The 21,606-nt window shown below is 55.2% G+C and overlaps 2 protein-coding genes across 6 annotated transcripts in view; both read left to right on the plus strand.

The window, feature by feature from the left end:
* Window positions 1-4,235, plus strand: part of SIN3A (SIN3 transcription regulator family member A) — a 43,342-nt gene extending 39,107 nt beyond the window's left edge. For 4 of the 5 annotated variants that reach the window (XM_067305191.1, XM_067305194.1, XM_067305195.1 and 1 more), the window contains one exon: window positions 1,385-4,235. In XM_067305191.1, the coding sequence (XP_067161292.1) occupies window positions 1,385-1,615 (231 nt within the window). In that variant the 3' untranslated portion in view covers window positions 1,616-4,235. The remainder of the gene's footprint in view (window positions 1-1,384) is intronic. The other variant, XM_067305193.1, reaches the window with a different exon arrangement.
* Window positions 4,236-5,677: 1,442 nt separating this feature from the next.
* MAN2C1 (mannosidase alpha class 2C member 1) lies at window positions 5,678-21,416 on the plus strand. The gene is given in 27 exon segments (XM_067305932.1): window positions 5,678-5,799; window positions 6,031-6,156; window positions 7,032-7,155; window positions 8,173-8,243; window positions 8,654-8,831; window positions 9,320-9,509; window positions 10,022-10,128; window positions 10,619-10,729; window positions 11,322-11,414; window positions 11,804-11,920; window positions 12,738-12,833; window positions 13,127-13,272; window positions 14,012-14,135; window positions 14,707-14,828; window positions 15,709-15,794; window positions 16,355-16,525; window positions 16,795-16,877; window positions 17,058-17,152; window positions 17,321-17,425; window positions 17,663-17,819; window positions 18,210-18,353; window positions 18,558-18,667; window positions 19,309-19,388; window positions 19,525-19,670; window positions 20,281-20,384; window positions 20,460-20,497; window positions 20,500-21,416. Coding segments are annotated over 27 exon segments (3,225 nt in total). The 5' UTR covers window positions 5,678-5,704; the 3' UTR covers window positions 20,706-21,416.
* Window positions 21,417-21,606: the final 190 nt, after the last annotated feature.

The following is a 21,606-nucleotide window of genomic DNA, read 5'->3' on the forward strand; positions in this document are numbered from 1 at the left end:
CACAAACCGCGAGGAGAAGTTATCTCATAAACAAGACACAGTTTGCCACTGTTTATCACAAAGAATCTGAATAGAGGTCAAACTATTGGACTTGTAAGCACCTAGAATGCAGCATAACCTCCTGATTAGTGAAGTGTACTGAAAGGGCTGCAAAAGCTGCATTTAACTACAAATTGATTGGATTTAATGGTTAACAGCCACTGAGAAGCCATCGTTCTTTGGGAGAAGAATAAAATGAAGCATAAAATAAATAAGTTAGTTTTAATCTTGAGCTTTAATTATATTTACAGTTTTAAATTATGATGGTAATCGTGAGTTTCAGGCCATGATTTTAAGCCATCTGTCCTGGATTCTACATTCTTTAAACATGCTCTTATCCAAGAATGCGCATGGTTTTTTCTCTCTCGACACTTGCGTTAAGCCAGCGGTTCTCAAACTGTTTAGATCTGGCCCTGTTCTTAATTTTCTGTAGCAGTCGGGTGACCCCGCACGTCCAAGGCGCGATAAGCCTGCCCGAATCCTCCCGGCCAGCGCCCCCGCGCAGCGTGCTGCACGCGCGCATGCAGGGCCGTGCTTCAGGCGCGCAGCTCCGCTCGCGTGCTCTCGGGGTCGCCGGCCGCAGGGCGCGGGGGGCGGCGGGAAGCCGGCCGGGGGCTTGGCGGCAGGGCGAGCGCGCCGCGGTCGCCCTCCGGCTGCCCCACTCCACGGCCTTTGCAGAGCTGCCCGCTCCCGCTCCCTGCGAATCCCCCGTGCCGTTCCTGTGCCTGTCTGCGCTCCCGCATCCCGCCGTGCTTCCCTCCTTTCTGTGCTCCGTCGCCTGCCGCCCGCCTCAGCACGTAGGGCGCATTGACCTTTTTGCCGGTGCGGAAGGGACGCAGGATATGTTCTGTGTCCCCAGGCTGAGAACCGCTGTATTAAATGAAGAGCATGAGATTATTGCGGGGGTAGTTCATGACATCAAGCGCTGAAGGAGGCGGTTGAAAAACTCCTTCTTTTACTGTCCAGATTCAGCTCTGCGATGGCGTGTGGGCTGATCCTTTCTCTTCATTAGATCCGAAGCCTTACGTAGTGGGGTGCAGTAAAATAAATAAAAAAAAAAAAAAGGGGCTGTGACAGAATTGGCAGTTGTTAGCACAATCTTTTGGTATTTCTGAGTTTGTTTTGCCATTGTAATTTCCTTAGAGCTAGGCTTCTGAGAAGGGAGACCTGGGGGGGCTTTATCAGGGTTTTTCCTCTGTTGTTAGCAAGGGCCAGCGTCTCCGGTACAAATTCCCTGCAGCCAATTATGTTGACGCAGAAAGTGGTTTGCTTGCTGAGCTTTGAATTCTGTTGCAAATCAGCGGTCGAAGCCTTCTCTCTTTAATACCTCTTCCTGTTTCTGTAGTCCCATGAAAGAGTGAGCAAGCGGCTGCACCAGCGGTTCCAGGCCTGGGTGGACAAATGGACCAAGGAGCACGTGACCCGCGAGATGGCAGCCGAGACGAGCAAGTGGCTAATGGGCGAAGGCTTGGAGGGCTTGGTGCCCTGCACCACCACCTGTGACACAGAGACCCTGCACTTTGTGAGCATTAACAAGTACCGCGTCAAATACGGCACAATATTCAAGACACCGTAAACGCCCTGGGCGAGGGAAGACCCCGGGGGGGGTGTGTGTGTGTGTGCGCATCAAGGAAATGAGGAAGATGCCTTTCTCCCCTCACTGTGTATCTCCGTAACATGGCCACTTGACTAGTGGGTGGCTGGTACAACCTGTCACCAGCGGGATTCTCCATAGGAACGTGGATCTCTGCCGACGCGTGCTGGGACTGTTGGCCGCCGGCCCTTCGACTTCAGCATGCGCCGCGGAGGCAAGGACCCTTCTCCGAACCGAGCGATCCCAGAGGAACGCGACTAGCTCGTACACACCAGCAGTGTTGAGGTTTAATTCCCCGGAGGCCTGAGCATTGAGGGAAGAGGACGGGAGGCTCGCCGCCACCGGAGCTGATCGGTGCGTTTCCAAGCCGCGCGCTTGGCTGCGTGTCACCAACCCCAGAGGTGCCTGTCACAACCGGCGTCTCCTCTGCTCCAGCACCGCGAGTTTGCAGGAGCTTTCGCAGGGCCCCGGGCGCTCTCGCAGCCCGACGCCGCTCACGGAGCCGACCGCAGGCCCTCGCTTCCCTCTCCGCCCTCCATGCTGGACTCAACCAGTGCAGATTGGTCTGTCCTTTCTAGTGCCAGTGGAACTGTTTTTTGTACCTGCTTGTTTACTAGTCTCTCCTAGTGCCATGCACCAGCTTTTCACACACATGTCCGTACACACACACCACAGAAAACAACACAGTTTTAACATGTTCCCCTCCTTTTTTTGTAAATAAATGTACAAATTGTCAATTTTTTTTTGTTTTTTATTAAAGGAAGTATGCTTGATGTGCTAGCATAACTGTACTAGCTTCTTGTGTACCATAGTACCAGGTGGCTTGAGAATTAGTACCTACAGACAGACCTACGAAGACATTTATTACACTTTTTACCAAAGGGAGTTATCATTGTAGTGCTTTTGTGTGGAAACTTTTCTCTCCTTTTTTTGTAAATAAAAATGTCTTTGTTCTTACTGGAGGAAGACACTCGCTCACCCACAGCCCTGTTCCTGGTCTGAAAGGCACCATGCAGCATGCAGTTTTTGGGGTGGGGAAGAGGGGGCACCATTTTGTTATTGGCTTCACAATCTGAGAGGAAAAAGCAGAGGCAGTGTGTGTGTTTTGTGGTTGACACAACCGAGATATAAGCAGTCTGTTAAGATATATAAATATATATTATATAATTTTTAATTTTTTTAATTTTTCTTTCCTGGTGGGTAATTTTTATCCACCTAGTCTTCCAGCTCCAAGGACCTTCGCTTTTGGGAAGTGTTGCTGAGCTACTTAGCTGGGGTTGATTGTGCTTATGTATTTTTCCCTCTCAGTATTGGAGAAAACATCTTAAGTACCAAACCAGTATTTGATAGAGCTGCTCTGTGTGTGTGTTTGTGCGTGGTGCGTGCGTGCGTGCAAGAGAAGGGCGAGGGGCGGGGTGGGTTTTGGTGCATTTCACTAGTGAAATCCACATATGGGATATATATTTTTTTAAGTATAGAAGTTTAGCGCTGGCAGATATTTAAACACAGGGACGATCCTGATTTTAAAAAGAAGTCGGCACAGACTTCGTAAGCCACGACAGACACAACTGCACTGTCTCTCCTCCTCAAAGGAGGCAGCTTTCCTTGCACAAACCAATGCTGCCAGTCCTAAGCGCCCGACCCTGTTTCCGCCGTCCCCGGCGGGGAGCCGCGAGCTCGGCTGCGCCGCCGCTTCCCTCCAGCCTGGGGATTTCCAGGACGGCGGGTCGGCTCCTCGCAGGGCTCGAGTTCCCCTCCTTCCCGCAGGCAGGGAGAGGAGAGGCGTGTGTGTGTGGAGGACGGAGAGGGGAGAGGCTTGGGCGAAGGTCCGGGGGGACCGGTCCCTCGCGGACCTTCCCGCGGCCGGCGGGGCGGAGGCGAAGCGCGCGGCCCCCGGGGGTCACTACTCATTGGCAGCCAATGTGCGGAAGGCAGATCTAGCCGTGGAGATGGACGGGAGCCTCCTATGGAGAGAGGGAAAGAGAGGGAAGAGCCCAGCGGGGAATGTTCAGAGTTTGTCAGCAATAAGTCACCTGTCTCGTTCCTCCTCCTTTTGCCGTGAGCGGACGGGAAGGGGTTCCTGCGTGTCCTCTTCCGCTGCAAAGGTTTTACGCGCGCTCCCCTGCTCCTCACCCGCCGGTCTTGACACCCCCCCCCCCTTTTTCTTGTGTATGCTCAAGGTGATCTGGAAGCAGAAGTCTGGGTGATTTAGACTTTTTACCAGCTTGGAAGTAACAGCTGCTGCTGCTGCTCTGTGGGTGTCTTGTCCCGAGTCTGTGCCTGCATGTCCTCCGAGCGGAGGGGGGTTAACGTGGATTCCCGCCGGCTGCGGTGCCCGGGAAAACCCAACCAATAAACCACACGGAGACCTCTCCCTTTCGCAGCAGGGTTTTCACAAGCGGCTTTCCTCCCTCCCCGTGTCTGACATCTGAGCTCCAAGCTCTGATCCCAGCCTGTACAATAGCAAAGATTTTTTTCTTTTTATTTGAACTTGCTTTTTGTATTCTGTAATGTGATCCTTGGCCCACTATCCATGTGATTTCTATACAAATGTTGTAAACTTGACTGTAGTGCAGTATTTCCATTAAAATATCAGGGCTAATCATTGTGTACAGATTTTTCTTCCTTCCTGATCATACACAATGAAATCTGGGGTGCTTCTGAGGGAGCAGGGTGCAGGGAGGAAGAGAGGTGGGTGCAGAGCTGCTTAGACTGAGACCAAGAGAAGCTACGGCTCTTGGGAGCGCTCGCTTAGTGCTTGCCGGGCTATAAACATCTCTGTTTGGGCATTGCCTCTGGTTTCCAATTCATTTACTAAGACACGCAGTATTTTGTGGTGGCTGGAGGCAGTAATTAGCTGTTTATTTGTCTCCTGGAGTTGGGAAGGAGGGGAATCAGCAGACGCTTGTGGAGTGAGTAACGGCATCCTCGGAAACACGTTTCCAGCCCCATTAAAGCTGTCAGAGAGGAGAGGGAGGAAAAGCGCGTGCGCCTCTTCATCCTGTAATTCGCTGGGGGAACAGTTACAGCCGCCGCGCGGGGAAGGATCAGCACAGCCCGGCAGGCCAAAGCCCCGGTGAGCGCCCTTTCCCAGCGCGGCATCGGTCTCGGGGTCGCTAAAGTGTCCCAAGGCATCCGCAAGGCTTCCCCAAGAAGCCATGTTTCCGGGAAGGTGGCAGTGCCCTCCTGTGCAGAACCGTTTCTCCCAGGGAGCCGATCCCGGCTGGCGGCCGTGTCTGCGAGGCCGAGGGATGGCCACGACCGCTCTGCCTGCCGCGGCGCAGGTCTGCAGCCGGGACTGGCCTGCGCTGCCCGTAAGCAGAGCTGGGGGAGGCATTCGGTGGCTTTGTGTTTGCTGTGAACGAACGATCCTTCCCAAACCGATTCGTATTGAATTCTTTCAGATTTGGCTGCCTCAGCTCCGAGTGCCGAACTTCGAAGCCTGATCAGTGACAGCGGGGGCTGGTTTCTCTCTTTTTCCCATTGGACTTTGAGGCCTAGGGAGGCGACGGCGCTGCTTGTACTGAATAACCATAAGCAACGATGGGAAGGAGGGGACGACATGACCCCAGTGACCTTGGAGGCCGTGTCTCGGCTGCTTCCCCGCGGAGGGGCCTGCCCCGGCGGCAGGGGACACGCGGCCCATCGGAGGGCCCTTCCCCCTGAGGCGCTTGTCCGGGCGGGCGCCCGAAGCGGGCACTTCCCCCCCGAGGCTGCTTCCCAGGGAAAACCAGGAGCTCGGGCAAACCAGCCGCTGGCACGACGCAGGCTGGCGCGGCAGCGGCTGCCGCCAGCCCCCGGCGTTTCGGGCGGGGCCGTCCGGCCCGGCCTGCTTCTCACCTTCCCCGCCGGCAGCCTGCGCCGCGGCCCCGCCAACGGCGTCGGCCCCGCCAGGGGGCGCCGCGCCCGGCGTTTCCGTGCTGCCGGCGGGCGCGGGACGACGGGCCGCGCCGCGCCGCCTGCGCATGCGCGACACGCCGCCGGGCAGCGCGCCGCCGCGTTCCGCTGGCGCATGCGCACAGCGCCGCCGGGGCGAGCCGCAACGTCGCCGCCGGGAGCCGCCCCGTCGCCATGGCCGCCGCCATGAAGCACCGGCGCACCGCGCTGGAGCGCGTCGAGAAGTTCCTCTCCGAGACCTACTTCACCGACTGCAACCTGCGGGGCAGGTGGGCGCTGCGGCGGCGGCGGCGGGGGCGAGGGCGGGGTGCGGCGGGGGCGGGGGCGGGGGCAGAGTGCGGCGGGGGCGGGGTCCGTCGGCCGCCGCCGCCGCCCCGGGGCGGGCGGGTGGGCGTTGCTAGGAGCCGCCCGGAGGGGCGGTGCCGCCCCGGGGCGGGCGTTGCTAGGAGACGCCGGCTGCCGGCGGCTCCCCGCAGCGCTGCGCTCGCTGGCCGTTGCAGGCTCTTCGGGGACCGCTGCCCGGCCGCGTCCGTCTCCTGCTTCCAGACGCCGCGGCGGGTGCCCTACGCTGAGGCCGTCGCGCAGGAGTTCCGGCCGGCGAAAGTCGGAGATGCCTTTGGGCCCACGTGAGTACCGGCTCCGGGTGGCCCTCCACGCGCCAGGGCTGGAGTCCCCTCGCGTCGCCTGTGCGCCTGCGTCCTCGCGAGCTCTCGAGGACGAGCGAACGGGGTGGCAATTCTCCCCGTTGCATGTTTTAGGCAGAAACCGATGGCCCAGAAAAACTAACTCAGCCTGCGTCCTGCTTCAGATGTGAGAGTGTTCAGAGATGAGGACTAGTCTGGGCTAGGGTTTGGGAGAGCAGGGGGGGTTGAGCCATGTTTTAGGGCGGATTTTCCCAGAGCTCCGAATCGCAGGAATCGCTTAGCGAGCTTCATGGGGTGGCAGAAGGTGAAGTCCCCGTTCCCGATGGCAGGATAGTGAGGGTTTGTGAGGAGCCCGCTTCGTTGGTCCTTCCTGCTGAGGGCTCGTGTTAGTGGCGTCGTAGTCGTTGTTCTGATATTTAGTGCTGTGTGGGATCTACAAGCTCTGTCAGGGCTGGGGGTACATTTGGGGTTTTCCCTAGCAGCGGTCGAAGACGCGGTTTTATTGTCTGTATCTCTCAGGAGATATAGAGCCTGTTTGGGGCCAGTACCACGGGGTTTGTGGGCTGCCTTCTGATGGCCTGTCTGGTCCCAGGGATAATTCCAGTCTTGGCACTCTCTGATTTTATTGTCTTCTGCACCACTGTGTGGGATTCCCACCCTGCAGACTATGCCACGTCTGGGGTGTAGATTAAAGCAGGTCTTTGTGGACGCGTAGCCTCGTTACAGCTGAATCACAGTGAAATTGCGTGTGTGGTCCCCACCGTGCATTTTCCATGGAGGCTCCGATGACTGGTTTCTGGTCTCCTTCAGGCAAAGGTCTCAGCAGTGGGGTGAACTTGCTGCATGCTCTCTTGCAGGTGGGAGACCTGCTGGTTTAAGGTGGAGCTGAGCATCCCCAAGGCATGGGCAGGACAGGAAGTGCACTTCATCTGGGAGAGCGATGGCGAAGGCATGGTGTGGCGAGACGCCCAGCCTGTCCAGGTAAGGAGACATGAGTGAGGTGTGTGCTAGTTGTGCCAGGCGCTCTGCTACCTGTAGAGCCATTTCTGTAGCTCTGTATCTTTTTTACCCTTCACTAGTGGGGCAGTAGAAACCCCTTTCCGTTTGTTACGCGCTTTTCAGAGTAATACCTGTATGTGTTGGGGGAAGTAATGTAACAAATGGACTTAACAGGAGACAGTCAAGAACAGTTGGAGGTCAGTGTGATCGTGAAGAAAAACATAAGTAGGATATTTACTCGTAAGGTTGTTAAGCCTCAAGAAGTAGTTTCTGAGGCAGTAGGAGAACCGTCTTTGAACACATGAAAAGCTGCTGTGCAGAGATGGGCAGTGCTCGTGAAGAGGCTGGTATTCAGCCTGGGAGGGAGGGTTACACTAGTGGTTTGCATGCTGTGTTGGCAATCAGGCAGGACACGGTGCAGGCCCTCCAAAGGTCTGCGGACTATTGCCAAAGAGCCTGGGAAATTCAGCCCAGAAAAGCAAGCAAGGTAGTGGGTTTGAGTCTGTTTTCTAGAGGTTGGCACCTCCACAGGAGTTAAAATTCAAGTCTGCAAACCAGTAACAGCTAAATATCTCTTGCTTAGGCATTAGCAAATCTGTCTTGCAGGGCCCATAGGCAAGCGCTGGGCCTGAGATGTAAATCTCCACCACTGTCAAGAACAGTGGGACAGACTCCTGCTGGGACTAGAACAGGTCAAATCAAGTCCTGCTTTGGGGCAGTGGAACGGCCCAGGTGACTCTTTGCAGTCCCTTCCTGCTTTCTTCTCTGTGGTGGTGTCCCCAGGCCTGGAATACCCTCAGGGTTTATGTCGCTGCTGGGTAGTAGCAGTTTCTGTGCCAGTTGTTGTTGGGGGAAGCTTTGTCCAAAGGCATGTGGGATCAGACCCCTTCCATCCAGCAGGGCTTTGTGGTGTCTCGTCCTGCCCGTCCAGCAGCTGTCAGGCCCACTGTCAAAGAGCTGTGGAGCTTTGTGTTTAAATGTGCTGTCTTCCCCGCTTAGGGTTTGACTAAGGAGGGCGAGAAGACCAGCTACATCCTGACCAGCAGCCTGAAGGAGACGGAGCCCCACAGGTGGGTGGTCATCTGGCCAGAGCCCCAGAGAGCCCGCTGTCGGGGGGAGCTTGGAGTCCCTTGAAGCCAAGAGGCTGGGGTGAGATATCCATGCCTGCTCAGAGCTGTGTGGAGCCAGTGCCACCTTCTGACCATCCAGCTCTGGCAAAGGTAGTCAGCTGGGCCTTGACCAGTCTGTGTCTTTTGTCACCTAGAGAGACAAGCTTACCTGCTGTTGGGGTGTTAGTCTGATGCTGTGCCTTTGGTGTGTCCATTCTTAGCTGGCAGGGCAGTGTCGGGATGCTCTGGGCTCTGGGAAGGATCCAGTGTTCAGTGGGTCTGTCAGGAGTTCGGGTCTGGGGAGAGGAATGGACTTTTGCAGCTGATTGCTTGCGATCTGCTCCCTGATGGTTTCCTTTTGATCTTGACAGCCTGACGCTGTACGTGGAGCTGGCCTGCAATGGTCTTTTTGGGGCCGGTAAGGGCAGCATGATTGCCCCTCCGGACCCTGACAAGAGGTTCACCCTGAGCAAGGCTGAGCTGGCCATCTTCAACAGGGATGTCTACGAACTGCTGGTGGATCTGGAGATACTGCTGGACATGGCCCAGGTTTGTGCGCTCATTTTTCCCCCTTTTCTTACCATTTACCCCTCCTTCTACAACACCTTCATTTCATCTCTTTCTTTCACTGTTCTAAGAGCTATCTGCCCCCACCAGGAGGCCCTGGAGGAAGGGGCATTTGCTAGTGCTGTTTTAGCACAATTGACATTTGTCTAGAGTGGGAGAAAACTGAGCAGAGAGAAGCTGTGAGAGGTTATTTCATCCACTCCTTGCTCCAAGGCAGGATCTGTTTGACCGGAGCCATCTGTGATGGGTGTTTGTCTAACTTGTCTTTAAAAGACAAATGTGCAAAGACAGGAGGTTGTGTCGTGAGGCAGGGGGCATGGTGCTTGCCTGGCACCAGTAGCAGAGGCAGATGCCAGAAGAAGGTAGCAGGTTCTCCCTGGGGCAGGTGGCTCCCATATTGGTACAGGGAGCTGCTCTGAGCTGAGGGATTGCTGAGCTCAGGGTCAAGCTATTCTCACTCCTGACCCCAGCTCCTCGGGGAGGAAAACCAGAGGAGTTTTCAGGCGCTGTACACTGCTAACCAGATGGTCAACTTGTGTGATGTTACGGACCCGTCCACCTTCCCCGCTGCCCGTCGCTTGGCTGCGGCCATCTTCAGCCAGAAGAACGGCGAGAGCCAGCACACCATCCATGCCATGGGTCACTGCCACATTGACTCTGGTGAGAGCAGCACGGTGCTCCCCCTCTGCTGACCGGGAGGCCGCTGTGTGCTGCCCAAGGGAGAGCAGCTGCTCTTGGGCTCCAGGCACCAGGGCACCGAGCCCCAAGGGAAGGGAAAGGGACTTCTGTGCTGCCATGCAGAGGGTCTGCCCAGTGCACCAAGGCAGGGGAACGTGTGTCTGGCCAGCTGTGTCCTTTGGAGCCCTGATGGGGCTAGTGATGAGGGGTGGGTTACAGCCCACTCTCCCCCACGTGTTGAATCTCAACCCTCAATTTCCAGTCCCTAGGGAGGGTTTCAGTCTCAAAGGCAGCTGGACAAGCAAGAGCTGGGGGTCCTGGACTGTGCTGTTATCAGGCAACTTCAGTCAAAGGACAGCACGTTGCTCTAGCATTTCTCTGGCTGATCCTTGAAAGGCAGCACAGCCCCATTCCCAGAGGAGTCTGGCTCTACCTCACCCAGGTAGCTTGTGGCAAGTAATAGCCATGGCAGGGCCATGCGTCTCTCCCCGCAGCCTGGCTGTGGCCATATGAGGAGACCATCCGGAAGTGCGCTCGGAGCTGGGTCACAGTTGTCCGTCTGATGGAGTGTAATCCGGAGCTCACCTTTGTCTGCTCCCAGGTGAGTGACCTCCCTCCTGCCAAGGGTGAATCGGGGGATGGGATCCCTGTACTGACAGCTCAGGGTGGTCAGGTTCACAAGCGGGATTTGGCTTGCAGGACTGCTGGCTTTGGGGCCATTGGGTGAGCCAGACCATTGCCTGAGGGACACAACAAAGACCCTGGAAGCCAAGACTGCTGCATGCGCAGCTCACCTCTTGCCTGAGAGGGTCAACAGCGCTCCGAGGAGCTCTCTGAGGGATGAGGGTTGTCTTGAGGCTCTCAGCTGGGCAGCGCTAAGAGTCAGGAAGGTTGTGTTTGCTCTGAATAGCATGGTGACTTGTTGCCAAGCTCTCTGAGGAGTTCTCCCTCTGCTTGTGGCATGTTGCTTCTTCAGCATGACTCAAAATGAGAGGGGGGTGACCAGGAGCATCCTGTGCAGTTGCAGAGAGCAGGGACTTCTGTTTGGAGTGGTGGGGTGGGAGCTGAGACTGACTTCTGTGCTCTGGCAGGCGCAGCAGTTCGAGTGGGTGCGATGCTGGTACCCTGGGCTCTACACGCAAATTCAGGACTATGTCGCAAAGGGACGGTTCATTCCTGTCGGAGGCACCTGGGTAGAAATGGTGAGAATCGTGGCGACTCTGCCCCAGTGCATCTTTCCTGAGCCACCTCTGTCTGGGACAAGTTCTGAAACTAGTCCTGGCCAGAGCAGAGACTCCTCTGTGCCTGTCTGTTTGGTGCTGCTCTCAGGAGCCAGAAAGCAGCAATGTCTGCAGTGTCCAGCCTAGCAAAAATACCCACCCTCTCACCCCCCAAATCATCTCATTGCCTGAGAAGGGACCTTTGGTCTAGACCAACTGAGCTCTGCTCCTCCCGTTGCTAGGAGCCTTCCTCAGCATGTCAGAGCTACCCGTGACTGCACTGTGAGCTGGAAACTCATCTAGGGACTCATTTACTTCCTGGGCGGGCAGAGAATTGCCACAGGTTCTCACACCACCCAGAATCCCTCAAGGCTGCTGTCCAGACTCTGCTTTGCCCTGTCTTGGGTTGATCTCCCTTGTGCAGCGCTGAGCTCTGTCCTGTTAGATGCTTCCCATGCTCTGCCAGGGCAGGATGATAGGGAACGGGATGCTTGCAGGACCTCCCCTTCCTCTGTGCCTGACTTGACATGCGTGTTGGAGAAAAGGACACTGACTCCCTGTGCTTTTCCCCTAGGATGGGAACCTGCCCAGCGGGGAGTCCATGGTGCGGCAGTTCCTCCAGGGTCAGCGGTTCTTCCAGCAGCAGTTTGGCCGGACCTGCTCAGAGGTACCTGCTCCTTTTCACCATGCCTCCCTTGCCTGTGCTCTCCCTCGGTCCCTCCCTGCAGGTGAGGGTTTCTCTGTGGTTTGCCTTCCAGGGCTGCTGTTCAGGTGCCTCACATAGGTCTGCTTTTGCCAGCTAAGGCCCTGATGAGTGAATACACCATCCCCCATGTAGAGCTTGGATCATGCCACTTAGCAGAGGCCTAGGCCTTGGTTGTATTGCCTGTTGGTCCCTGACAGGTCTCTAGAGTTGCTGTTTGTCTAGCACCTCCGGGGTCCCCTTTGCGACAGGGTCTCAGAGCCTGAATGCCAGGTTACCCCCCTCCGTGCTTAGGCTGTGCTCTATGGCCAGAGTGTGACTCCTGTGCGTTTCCCTCCCTCTGCTGCTCCCAGTTCTGGCTGCCGGACACATTTGGGTACTCAGCCCAGCTGCCCCAGCTGATGCGTGGCTGTGGGATCAGGCGGTTCCTCACCCAGAAGCTCTGCTGGAACCTGGTGAACACCTTCCCGGTGAGCTGTGCTTCCCCTCTTCCCAGGGGATGTGGTTGCTGGAGTCTGTCTGCAAGGCTGGACCAGTTTGTTCCACAGATTGAGCCAGTCCTTTAGCTCAGCTCTTTTTCTAGAAGCTCAAAGACATGGGCAGCTTATGGTGGTGGCATGTGGTTGTCAGGCCATAGGGTGAGGAAAGACATGGTTAGAGATCCCTACTAGGCCCCTGGCCTACAAACACTTGCTGCCTCCATTTTTCTTGTGCTCCCCACCACCCCCCAGACGGGAAGTTGTGATCTGTGTGCAGGGCTGGCAGACAGCAAACCCAGCCTGTCCTCTGCTATCCCCTGCGCTGGTGGCACTCCCCATCCTTGTGCAACCTTGGGTGGTGCAAAGAGGAGCAGTGGTCAGCCTGTGGGACTCGTGCGTCCATGATAGCCTCTCCTTGCACTGATCGGTCAAGACATCCTGTGGAGGGGCAGCAAAGACCCAGGTATTCATATCCTCAAGGGCACTGAGGTGCCTGACCCCTGTGCACTTCCTGGGGACATGGGTGCTGGGCTTTGTGTTTTTGACAGGGCTTGCAAGGGAGTGTGGGCTTTTCGTGAACAAGTTCTGCACTGATGTGGTTGAAATGGGCCCTCCATGCACACATGGAGATGAGTTGGGAGCTTTGAAACCAAGGACAAAGGGTGAATTGACCACTGTAGGTAGAGGTGTCACCAGCGATTTCCTTTCGGGAGCTCTCGGGAATAATGGCTTGTGCATTAGCTGTTTGGCACTGTGTGATAGGGGGAGGCTGTACTAGACACCACGCTTTCCTTTGGCTCCCCTCCAGCATCACACCTTTTTCTGGGAAGGCATTGACGGCTCCCGAGTCCTGGCCCATTTCCCCCCTGGTGACTCTTACGGGATGCACGGGCGAGTGGAGGAGGTGAGTGAGGTTGCCAAACCGGCGCACGAAGTGTGGTGCCAACCCCTGGGAGCCAGATCTGAGGCTCCTAGGAGAGGGCGCTGCCTGAGAAAGGAGCGGGAAAGCCAGCAGCATTGCTGGCAGCTGATTGCCTGCCTCTGGGATGTGTTTGTGCCTGATCCCTGCAGCTTGGGGTGGGAAAATGTGGCAGGGCTGGGCTTTGCACCCCAAAGACTGACCTGGCGTCGTTGTATGGATCTGTGGAAGCTGGGGCTGGGCGCCTGAGGAATGCATCTGCCCAAAACCCCCTCTAGATGTTGAAAACAGTGAAGAACAACAAGGATAAAGGACGTGTGAACCACAGCGCTGTCCTCTTCGGCTTTGGAGACGGAGGAGGGGGCCCCACACAGAAGATGCTCGACAGGATGAAGAGAATGAGTGACACGGATGGGCTGCCAAGGTGAGAAGACAGCTCCCTTCCTCCTTCCTTGTGCCAGCACAGAGCGCTTGTTTTGAGCTGGGCCTGGCCTTCAGCAGCACCAAAGGAAAGAGTGTGCGAAGGAGGGCAGGGAGCAAGCGAGGCAAGTGGAGCGCTAAGAAGGATTATCAGGGAGATGAAGTCTCTCTGACCGACTGCTTGTGAGCCCTCAGCAAAGCCGTGGGGTGAGTGGCCAGCGTGGCAGCGGTGCCCGACAGTCGGTCCCTGCCTGGGGTACGACCCTTTCCCCATGGCAGGCAGCGAGAGCAGGTGGGAATGAGAGAGGGGCCGTAGGAGGCTGTGGGGAACGCAATGCTTGTGGAGGTGACAGGGCATGCAACCATGGTCCGAAATTGGGAGTGCGTGTGATACAAAGATGAGAAATAGTAGATGGGGACCTTTTTCTACTGATGTAGCTTTGAAGGCAGCTCTGTTTGGAGCAGGAGGTTGGCCTGGACACTTCCAGAGGCCCTTCTAACCTAAACTTTTTGAATTCTGTGCACATGGGGTCTGGCACACCACCACACTGTGGTGGTCTACATCCCTGGCTTCACTCAGCCAAGTCCTCCCGCACACCCCTTCGAGCTGTGCAGGGTCGTGGATTGGGGTTTCTGAGGCCTCAGTTCTGAGGCCGTTACCTTTCTGGTCGGGATCCACTGTTTGTTAGCTGCGTCATGGGCTTCTCTCCCAGCTCATCGCTGTCTCTGTGTCTCTTCCACAGGGTTCAGATCTCCACTCCTGACCGACTCTTCTCTGCACTGGAGAAGGAGTCATCGCAGCTGTGCACCTGGGTGGGAGAGCTCTTCCTGGAGCTGCACAACGGCACGTACACCACCCAGGCCCAGGTGAGTGTGTGCGCCGGGACAGGGGGACAGCGGTCTCCCTCACCACTATGGAAGGTGGCCATTTTCAGTTCTCTTTGCTACTGCTCACGTGGCTTCAGGATTCGGGCAACGCCCTTTAGGTCTCGACAGTGGGAGCCACCGTGTAGCCAGGACTCCAGAAAGCAGATCCATTCTTAGTCTTTAATAAGACTTTCTTCAAGGGGTGAGAAGAAAGCTGGGCACAGCATTGACCCCTTGGTCAATAGCTGCCGCATCCTTCACTTTGGCAGGGACCTGATAGCTGCAGGGATGGGGTGAAGAGACAGGAAAAAGAGGAGGGCGGTGGGAACAGAGACAGCAGGAGCTGGGCCTGGGGTTTAAGCCATGTCCTGTGCTGTCAGTTGCAGGGCTGAAAGCCAGCTTGAGCTATGGCAAAAAAAAAAAAAATACTCATTGATAATTTGAAACTCATAACACCTATGAATAACCAACCTTCCTGTACTGGAGCTGGGTTTTTGCTGCTGAGGTGAGTGATCTATTTCCAGCTACCAATTTCCTAAGCACCTTCCTTCTCTCCATGCTTTGGCCCCAGATAAAGAAGGGGAATCGGGAGTGCGAGCGCATACTCCATGATGTCGAAGTTCTCAGCACTTTGGCTCTGGCAGAGGGAGGCAAGTTTCAGTATCCTGCCAGCGAGCTGCAGCGGCTCTGGAGGTGAGGGCGTAAGGGAGTGCTGCCAGCACTGGGGAGGAGATGGTGAGAGCCGTGCCCAGGGATTATAAAAGTACAGGAGCATGTGACAGCTGGGGACTTCACAGGGGCACAGGCACAGGTGAGCTGGCTGTTGCTGCATTACCCCTCCCCATCCCCTACAGATCCTTGTCCCTGCTTGAGCCTGGTTAGAAATCCCTGCTCTCAGCACACCGAAGCTAGCCTGGACCAGCCGGACAGAAGCAGTGCAGGCAGTTACCTTGCAGCTCAGTGAAGTGATGGTGGGAGATGATCTCTTATTTCCCAGCCCTGTTCAGCTGGAGCCAGAAGGGTGTCTGACCAGTCTGTGTTCATTTAAGTCCCTCTCGATGTGAGTGGAAGGGGGAGCATAGTTAGGATTTAGGGACCTTTGCAGAGCCAGTACTGCACTGCTGCGTGTACATGACCTCGTCTATAAACTGATCAGGAGTCCATCTGGAAAGTGTTTCAGGGCTTTGCTCGATTCTCCCATTGGAAGACAGCTCCAAACCCTTAACTCCTCTGATGGCTGGAAACTTAGTTTGCAACCTAAGCTTGTTCCTAGCCAGTTTTGACTTGAACTTGTGCTACAACATATTTAGTAGCCCTAAGCGGGGGAAAAAAAGTAGCTCTTTCTTACTCCACATGTTTGTGGCTTACTCGCTGGCAATTAACAGGTGTTAACATAAAGGGATTTAAAGAGGGCTATGGAAAAAAAAAAAAGAAAAAACTTTTCTCTCATTTATTTGCGAACAGGGCGTAGGAAACATTTAAGTTTGTTCATCTTGCAAACAGGGCTTGGTAAGCTAGAATAAATCTGGTGTTCTCCGCTGCTTCCTCACGTGGCTTCTGTTCTTTGTTTTAGGTTGTTGCTCCTCAACCAGTTCCATGATGTGCTGCCAGGCAGCTGTATCCAGCTCGTGGTTGAGGATGCCCTCCAATACTACGCAGGTGGGCAGAGAGTTTGGCTGGGGGGGGCTTTTCCATTTGAGCACAGAGGGTCCTGAATAATGTTGCCTGCCTTGAGGGGCTGCAGCAGTTTCATCCCTGCAGCTGGAATGCCAGGCACTATGGATCACACATCTGCAGGATGGCATGTGTGGGCATGTGTCAGTAGTAGTGTTACCTCAGCCAAAAAATTAGCAGGGGAGTTGATAAATTAAATAATATCCTGTATTATTTACATCTCTGCTTGCTTTTTTGCATGCCAGGATGGACCTTAGCAAAGGCAGGAGCTGCCCACCGGCAGTTACAATGGCTTGCTTTATTATAGCTTAATAATTTTCAGTCGAGCTGCAGTAGCTTATTTTAATCTTTCTTGTAATAACAAGGTTAATAAATAATTAAAGTTTACAATTATACTTAGTAGATAATAATTAATATTAGCAATAATAAGTAATTTTAGCTTGGAAGTAGCTAAAGTGCGTGAATACTGCATGGAAGTGCGAGAAACTGTCTCAGACATGCGAAATAGCCTGGCCGGGTCCAACCCAGGCCTTTTTTTTGCCCAGAGATCCGCAGGGCCGGTGCTCAGCTCCAGGAAGAAGCTGTGCAGTCCTTATGTGGGGAACTGCTGCAGCCCAAGTCAGAGAGTGCTGAGAGCATCCTCGTGTTGAACACTTTGCCCTGGGACCGGACCGAAGTCGTCTCCAGGACTGGGCCAACTGGAGCGAAGACTTTAGGTATGCCTAATATGGGGTTACTTCTGTACCAGAAGATGGAGACAGATAGCAATGATATGTTCTGCCTCTCCCTGCCGTGGAGAGGAATCACTGCTTTGGCAAATTGCTCCTTGGGGCTGATCCCACATAATTTGTCCCTGAACTATGGCTATAGAAGCGGAGTATGTGAAAGGAGGTGGGAGGTCTGACTTGAGAGCCAGAAGGCAGCATAGTGTGAAATAGGGATGCATCTGGGGAAGATGGTGGAACAGATTCTCTTTCCTTTCCAGCTCTGGTGACAGCCCCCAGCATGGGCTACGCTATAGCCAAGGAGCCCTTGCTGCCCCCTCAGCCTGTGTCGGTGATGAAACAGGTAAGCACAACTGCAATTTCATTGGATTGATGTACCCCACATCAAACATTTCGCGGGGGGGTGCCTAGGGAAGCTGGCACACAGCAAGCCAGCATACTTGATTTACAAAAGGGGCATTTCAGATCCAGTCCAGCTCCTGCTGGTTTGGATCTGTGAAATCTTTCTGCCCTCTCCGCTCAGGGGGATGGCTCCATTACCATGGAGAACGGGGTGATTGCAGTCTGCCTGGACACGATGGGACGCCTGACCTCGCTTCGGCTGGCACACTCAGAGAGGTATGTCTCTCACCCAGTTTCGGGAACCAAGGCTTCCCAAAGGTGCAGGGGGCTGAACCAGAACTTCCTCCACTCTGCTTCCATCCTCCGCTCCTCAGCTCAGTTCTTGTTGAGCTGCTTGTGAAGCCAGTTGTTAAGCTGCTGTTCCTGTGTTCCACTTTGTTCCAGAGAGTCAGTCCTAGATGGATGCTGTGCCAACCAGTTTGCTCTCTTTGATGACATTCCCCTGTACTGGGATGCGTGGGATGTGATGGATTATCACCTGGAAACCAGGTAGAGAAGCAGTGCATGCAGTGCTCAGATCCTGACTTATCTTTTGAGGTTCTTGCTTCCCTCTCTGTCAGGCCCAGCCATAACAAAACCTTACAACCACTCCTGCACTTCACAGGAGGCTCTGTGCAGTCACTCTGGGGAAGTGAATGCCTGCTGTCTATGGGGCTGGATCAGGATTTGGGAACCCTCGAGCTACCAGGCTTGTAGACCAGCTCTGCCTTTACCCTCTTTCTCTAGGAAACCGGTCACAACTCTGCTAAAACCTCTGGAAATCACCCAGGCTGGAGGGCTGCAGGGAAGCGCAAGCTTCTCTCTGCAGATTGGGGAAAGGAGTACCTTAACCCAGGAGATCATCCTGGATGCCACGTGCCCATACATCCGATTCCTGACCCAGGTTTGGCTTGTCACTGTGTGATAAGACGTCTGTGCTGTGCAGGAAGGACCTGGGGAACCAAACCTTGCTTGTGAATTACATCTCCCTCCTGATTGCTCCCTTGGAGCCCACTGCCTGTCCTCCTCCACATCAGGGAAAGGCAGCCCAAGGATGGGGGCCCTGCAGCTGGGATATGATCCAGGAAAGGTGCCAGGCTCCTTGGCTAGTGGAGGAGTGGCTGTACCCTCCTGGCCCTGAGATAGGAGAGCAGAAGAGAGACCCATCAGTGCAGCTAGCTGGGCTTGGACTCGGGCCTGGGTGGGAGATGGCTGCTGTGCACAGGGGAAGAACAGGAGTGCAGCCACTGCCTGTCAGCCCTCTGCGATGATGCTGTTCTGCTGCCATCTTTAGGTTGAGTGGAAGGAGGCTCACAAGTTCCTGAAGGTGGAGTTCCCTGTGCAGGTCCGGAGCACAAATGCTACCTACGAGATCCAGTTTGGGCACCTGCAGCGGCCAACTCACTGGAACACATCGTGGGACTGGGCCCGATTCGAGGTGAGAGGGAAGGTGGTCTGGGCCCAGGGCCAGGCTCATCCTCCTGTCCCCAGCCCTTGGGACACACAGCAGGGCAGCTCTTTTCCTTCCAGCGATGGGACAGCCAACCTCTGTATGGTAGAGCTGCTTTTGTTCCCAGGCAGATGCCTGGTGTCCTCAGGCATTATCTTTATGTGCAAGTACTTCCTTTGGTACCTCCTGCAGGTGTGGGCTCACAAGTGGCTGGATCTCTCTGAGCACGGCTTCGGAGTGGCATTGCTGAATGACAGCAAATATGGTGCATCAGCCCACGGGAACATCCTCAGCCTCTCGCTGTGAGTACATTTGGGGTGAGGGTGGAGCTGCAGCTGTCACTTTGGCCTCTGAAGTGTCCCTTTGAAGTCAAGGGGTGTCTTGCAGTAAATGATCACAGTTAATAAGGAAATACTCTAGTATTAGTCAAGCTGGCTGGTTGTCTCTTAAGAACTTCTGGCTAACTTATATTACCTTAATCAATTTTAATTAAGTCCCATGAGTTATGCTCGGATCATTCAGGAGAGATCAGCTCCATGTTTGAACCATATAATTTCTCTGTTGCTGGGCAAAATATACCCCAGGAGGGAAGACATAAGGAGAGGGAAGGAATGGCAATGTTATGGATACACGCAAAGCTAAGAGAAACACCACATATTCCAGTTTGAGTCCATCAGCTACAACTTTCATAGGAGACCACCCTTCAAAGGTCATTTTTAACACCTGGGACACCTAGTCCAGGGTCTGTTTCCTGCTGCCAGAAACCAGAGGCATATTGGCATTGAAGGCAGGGCCCAGTCTCAGGGTAGAGGAGGGAGACGGCTGACTTGTCACAGTGCTTGTCTGACACCAGACTGGGTGATGGAGGGATAATGGCAAGTTCAGGGGCTGCAGCTCTAGAGGGTGCTGCAGAGACACCGATCTCACCCACCTCTCACCTTAGGCTGAGAGCACCCAAGTCCCCAGATGCCATGGCAGATATTGCACACCACCAGTTCACCTACGCTGTGATGCCTCACCGGGGTGAGTGTTGGGCTGAGCTGGACCCTGTCAGGAAACACAGGGTGGAGGACGCCCCAGAGACCCTTGGGGTGAGCACAGGGTGCAACATCTCTGGGTGTGCCTGTGTAGAGGCTGGCTAATCATTCTCATGTTGCAGGTTCCTTCCAGGATGCTGGTGTGATCCAGTGTGCCTACAACTTGAATTTCCCTCTTCACACGCTCCCAGCCAGCTCTGCCCCGTGCTCAGCCTGGAGCGCCTTTTCTGTGAGCTCACCTGCAGTCGTACTGGAGACTGTCAAGCAGGTAAGTGCCCAGGGCAGAAAGGGGGAGGCTGAAGTGGGGGGTCTTTCACTAGTTTGGTCAAAGACAGCAGTGCGGCTGGTCCTGTAGGTAGCAGCAGGAAAGCTCCAACACATCGAGTTTTCCTCTGGCACTTGGACTTAACTGTTGTTGTCTCTTTCCCACATTGTAGCGAAAAGACTGCTGCTGTGGGTGCTCGGGGCTCCAAGTTAAGCTGTTGCCTCTTCTACCCATCTTCTAGCCCACATAACCCAGGCAGGCATGGTCTGCTCTCCCGTGCACTGGGTGGCCATGAAGCTCGGTCGAGTGGACGTAATGATCCCTCAGGTTTGCAAGTCCTGTTACATGAGGACAGGAGGGGGTAGCGTGCCTCTCTGCCAGCCTGGACAGGCACTCACCGGTGATCGGTGTAGCGTCTGCCTCTGTATGTATGTGGGCACTGCAGCCCTTGTTGCCACAGCGGTGTAGCACTGCGCACCGGGCAGGTCAGGAACCCATGCGCTCCCAGTCATAGCAGCTCAGCCACAGTCACATGGGTCGCGCTAGACCCGGAGATGTAGGATAGGATGCTCCTGTCTTTTTGCACGAACTTCCTTCTGCTCCATCCCTGAAGGCTGAGGACAGACCTGAAGCGGTGGTGGTTCGACTGTACGAGGCACATGGCAGCACTGTTGGGGTCTGGCTCCAGACCTCCCTTCCGGTTAAAGAGGCGATGCTGTAAGTCTGTGCTGGAGGGACGGGCGGGCAAGGGAGATCAGTCACTTTAACTTTACAAGCTGCTTCCTTTCCTAGCTGTGACCTCCTGGAACGGCCAGACGCGAGGAGCTGCCTGCTGCTGGAGCACCAGGGCCTGAGGCTTTCCTTCACGCCATTCCAAGTGCTCTCTGTCCTCTTGGTCCTGAGGCAGTGACACTGGTCACCCTTGCTCATGATGCTGCAACCTGGACTAATGCTGTGAGCTCAAATCTCAGCCTGAGGCTTCCCTGCCACTGCTCACAGGTAACCTGCTGGAGGTGCCACCTTTCCTCTCAGTACTGAGCCCAGCCACCAGTGCCCTCTTGCTGTGGAACAGGGAGGAACACAATAAGAATGAGACTTTTTCACTAACCCCAGCCCAGTAATGATGTTTCCCCAGGAGAGGTGCAGAGGGGGCAGTGGTTGCAGAGACGGGCAGTCTCCCCCTTGCTCTTCCCTGTCACTGGCCATCAGAGAGCAACAGCTGACAACGCCTGAGAACAGCCACGTTCTTTGGGAACGAGCAGTAACTTTGGCCCTTGCCTGAGCAGGAAAGTGCCGTAGGGCTGCCGCCCAGCATGCTTAGCCTTTTGGGGCAGGGGGAGCCAGCTCCAACCGGCGTTTGGAGCACAGCACCTTTCCCCAGTGCCCCAGGGCAGCCCAACAGTAGCCCCCATCCAGGTACCAGTAGGGTCTTAGGCTGGGGCGCTGCCCTCAGCTAGCCAGCTACAGCCTTGAGGGGACGGGACCAGCCCAGAGCCACCCCTCCCACAGCACAGCAGCCAGCAGGAGCACAGAACAGCCCGGCTCTGCTCTCCTCCTCTCCTTTGGGGAGCAGTGGAGTTAGACAGCCTCGTCTCCACGCCAAGACCCAAGCAGCAGCAAACTGCAAAAGGACAGCAAATACAAAAGTACACTAGACTCATTCGCCTCTTGCCTTCTGCCCCCATGACCGTCCTGCCTCTTGCACTGACTTTCCAGACAGCACATAAATAAACAAGAGAGTTACACAGACAGGATCCAGCCTGTTTTCTTACCTTATTTCCAGCTGCCTGCACTGATCCACCTCCTTCCAGGGCTTTATTGCAGCTGTTGTTCGCTTAGTGTCCTCCGCATCAGGCTCTCACTCCAGGGATGGGGCCAGGCTTGGGGGGTGGGGGGGGTGGTGCTGCTCCAGCCCATCAGGGGAAGATGCTGGGGGGGG

This window comes from Apteryx mantelli, chromosome 15, assembly GCF_036417845.1.
Source record: "Apteryx mantelli isolate bAptMan1 chromosome 15, bAptMan1.hap1, whole genome shotgun sequence".
Taxonomy (NCBI): Eukaryota; Metazoa; Chordata; class Aves; order Apterygiformes; family Apterygidae; genus Apteryx; species Apteryx mantelli.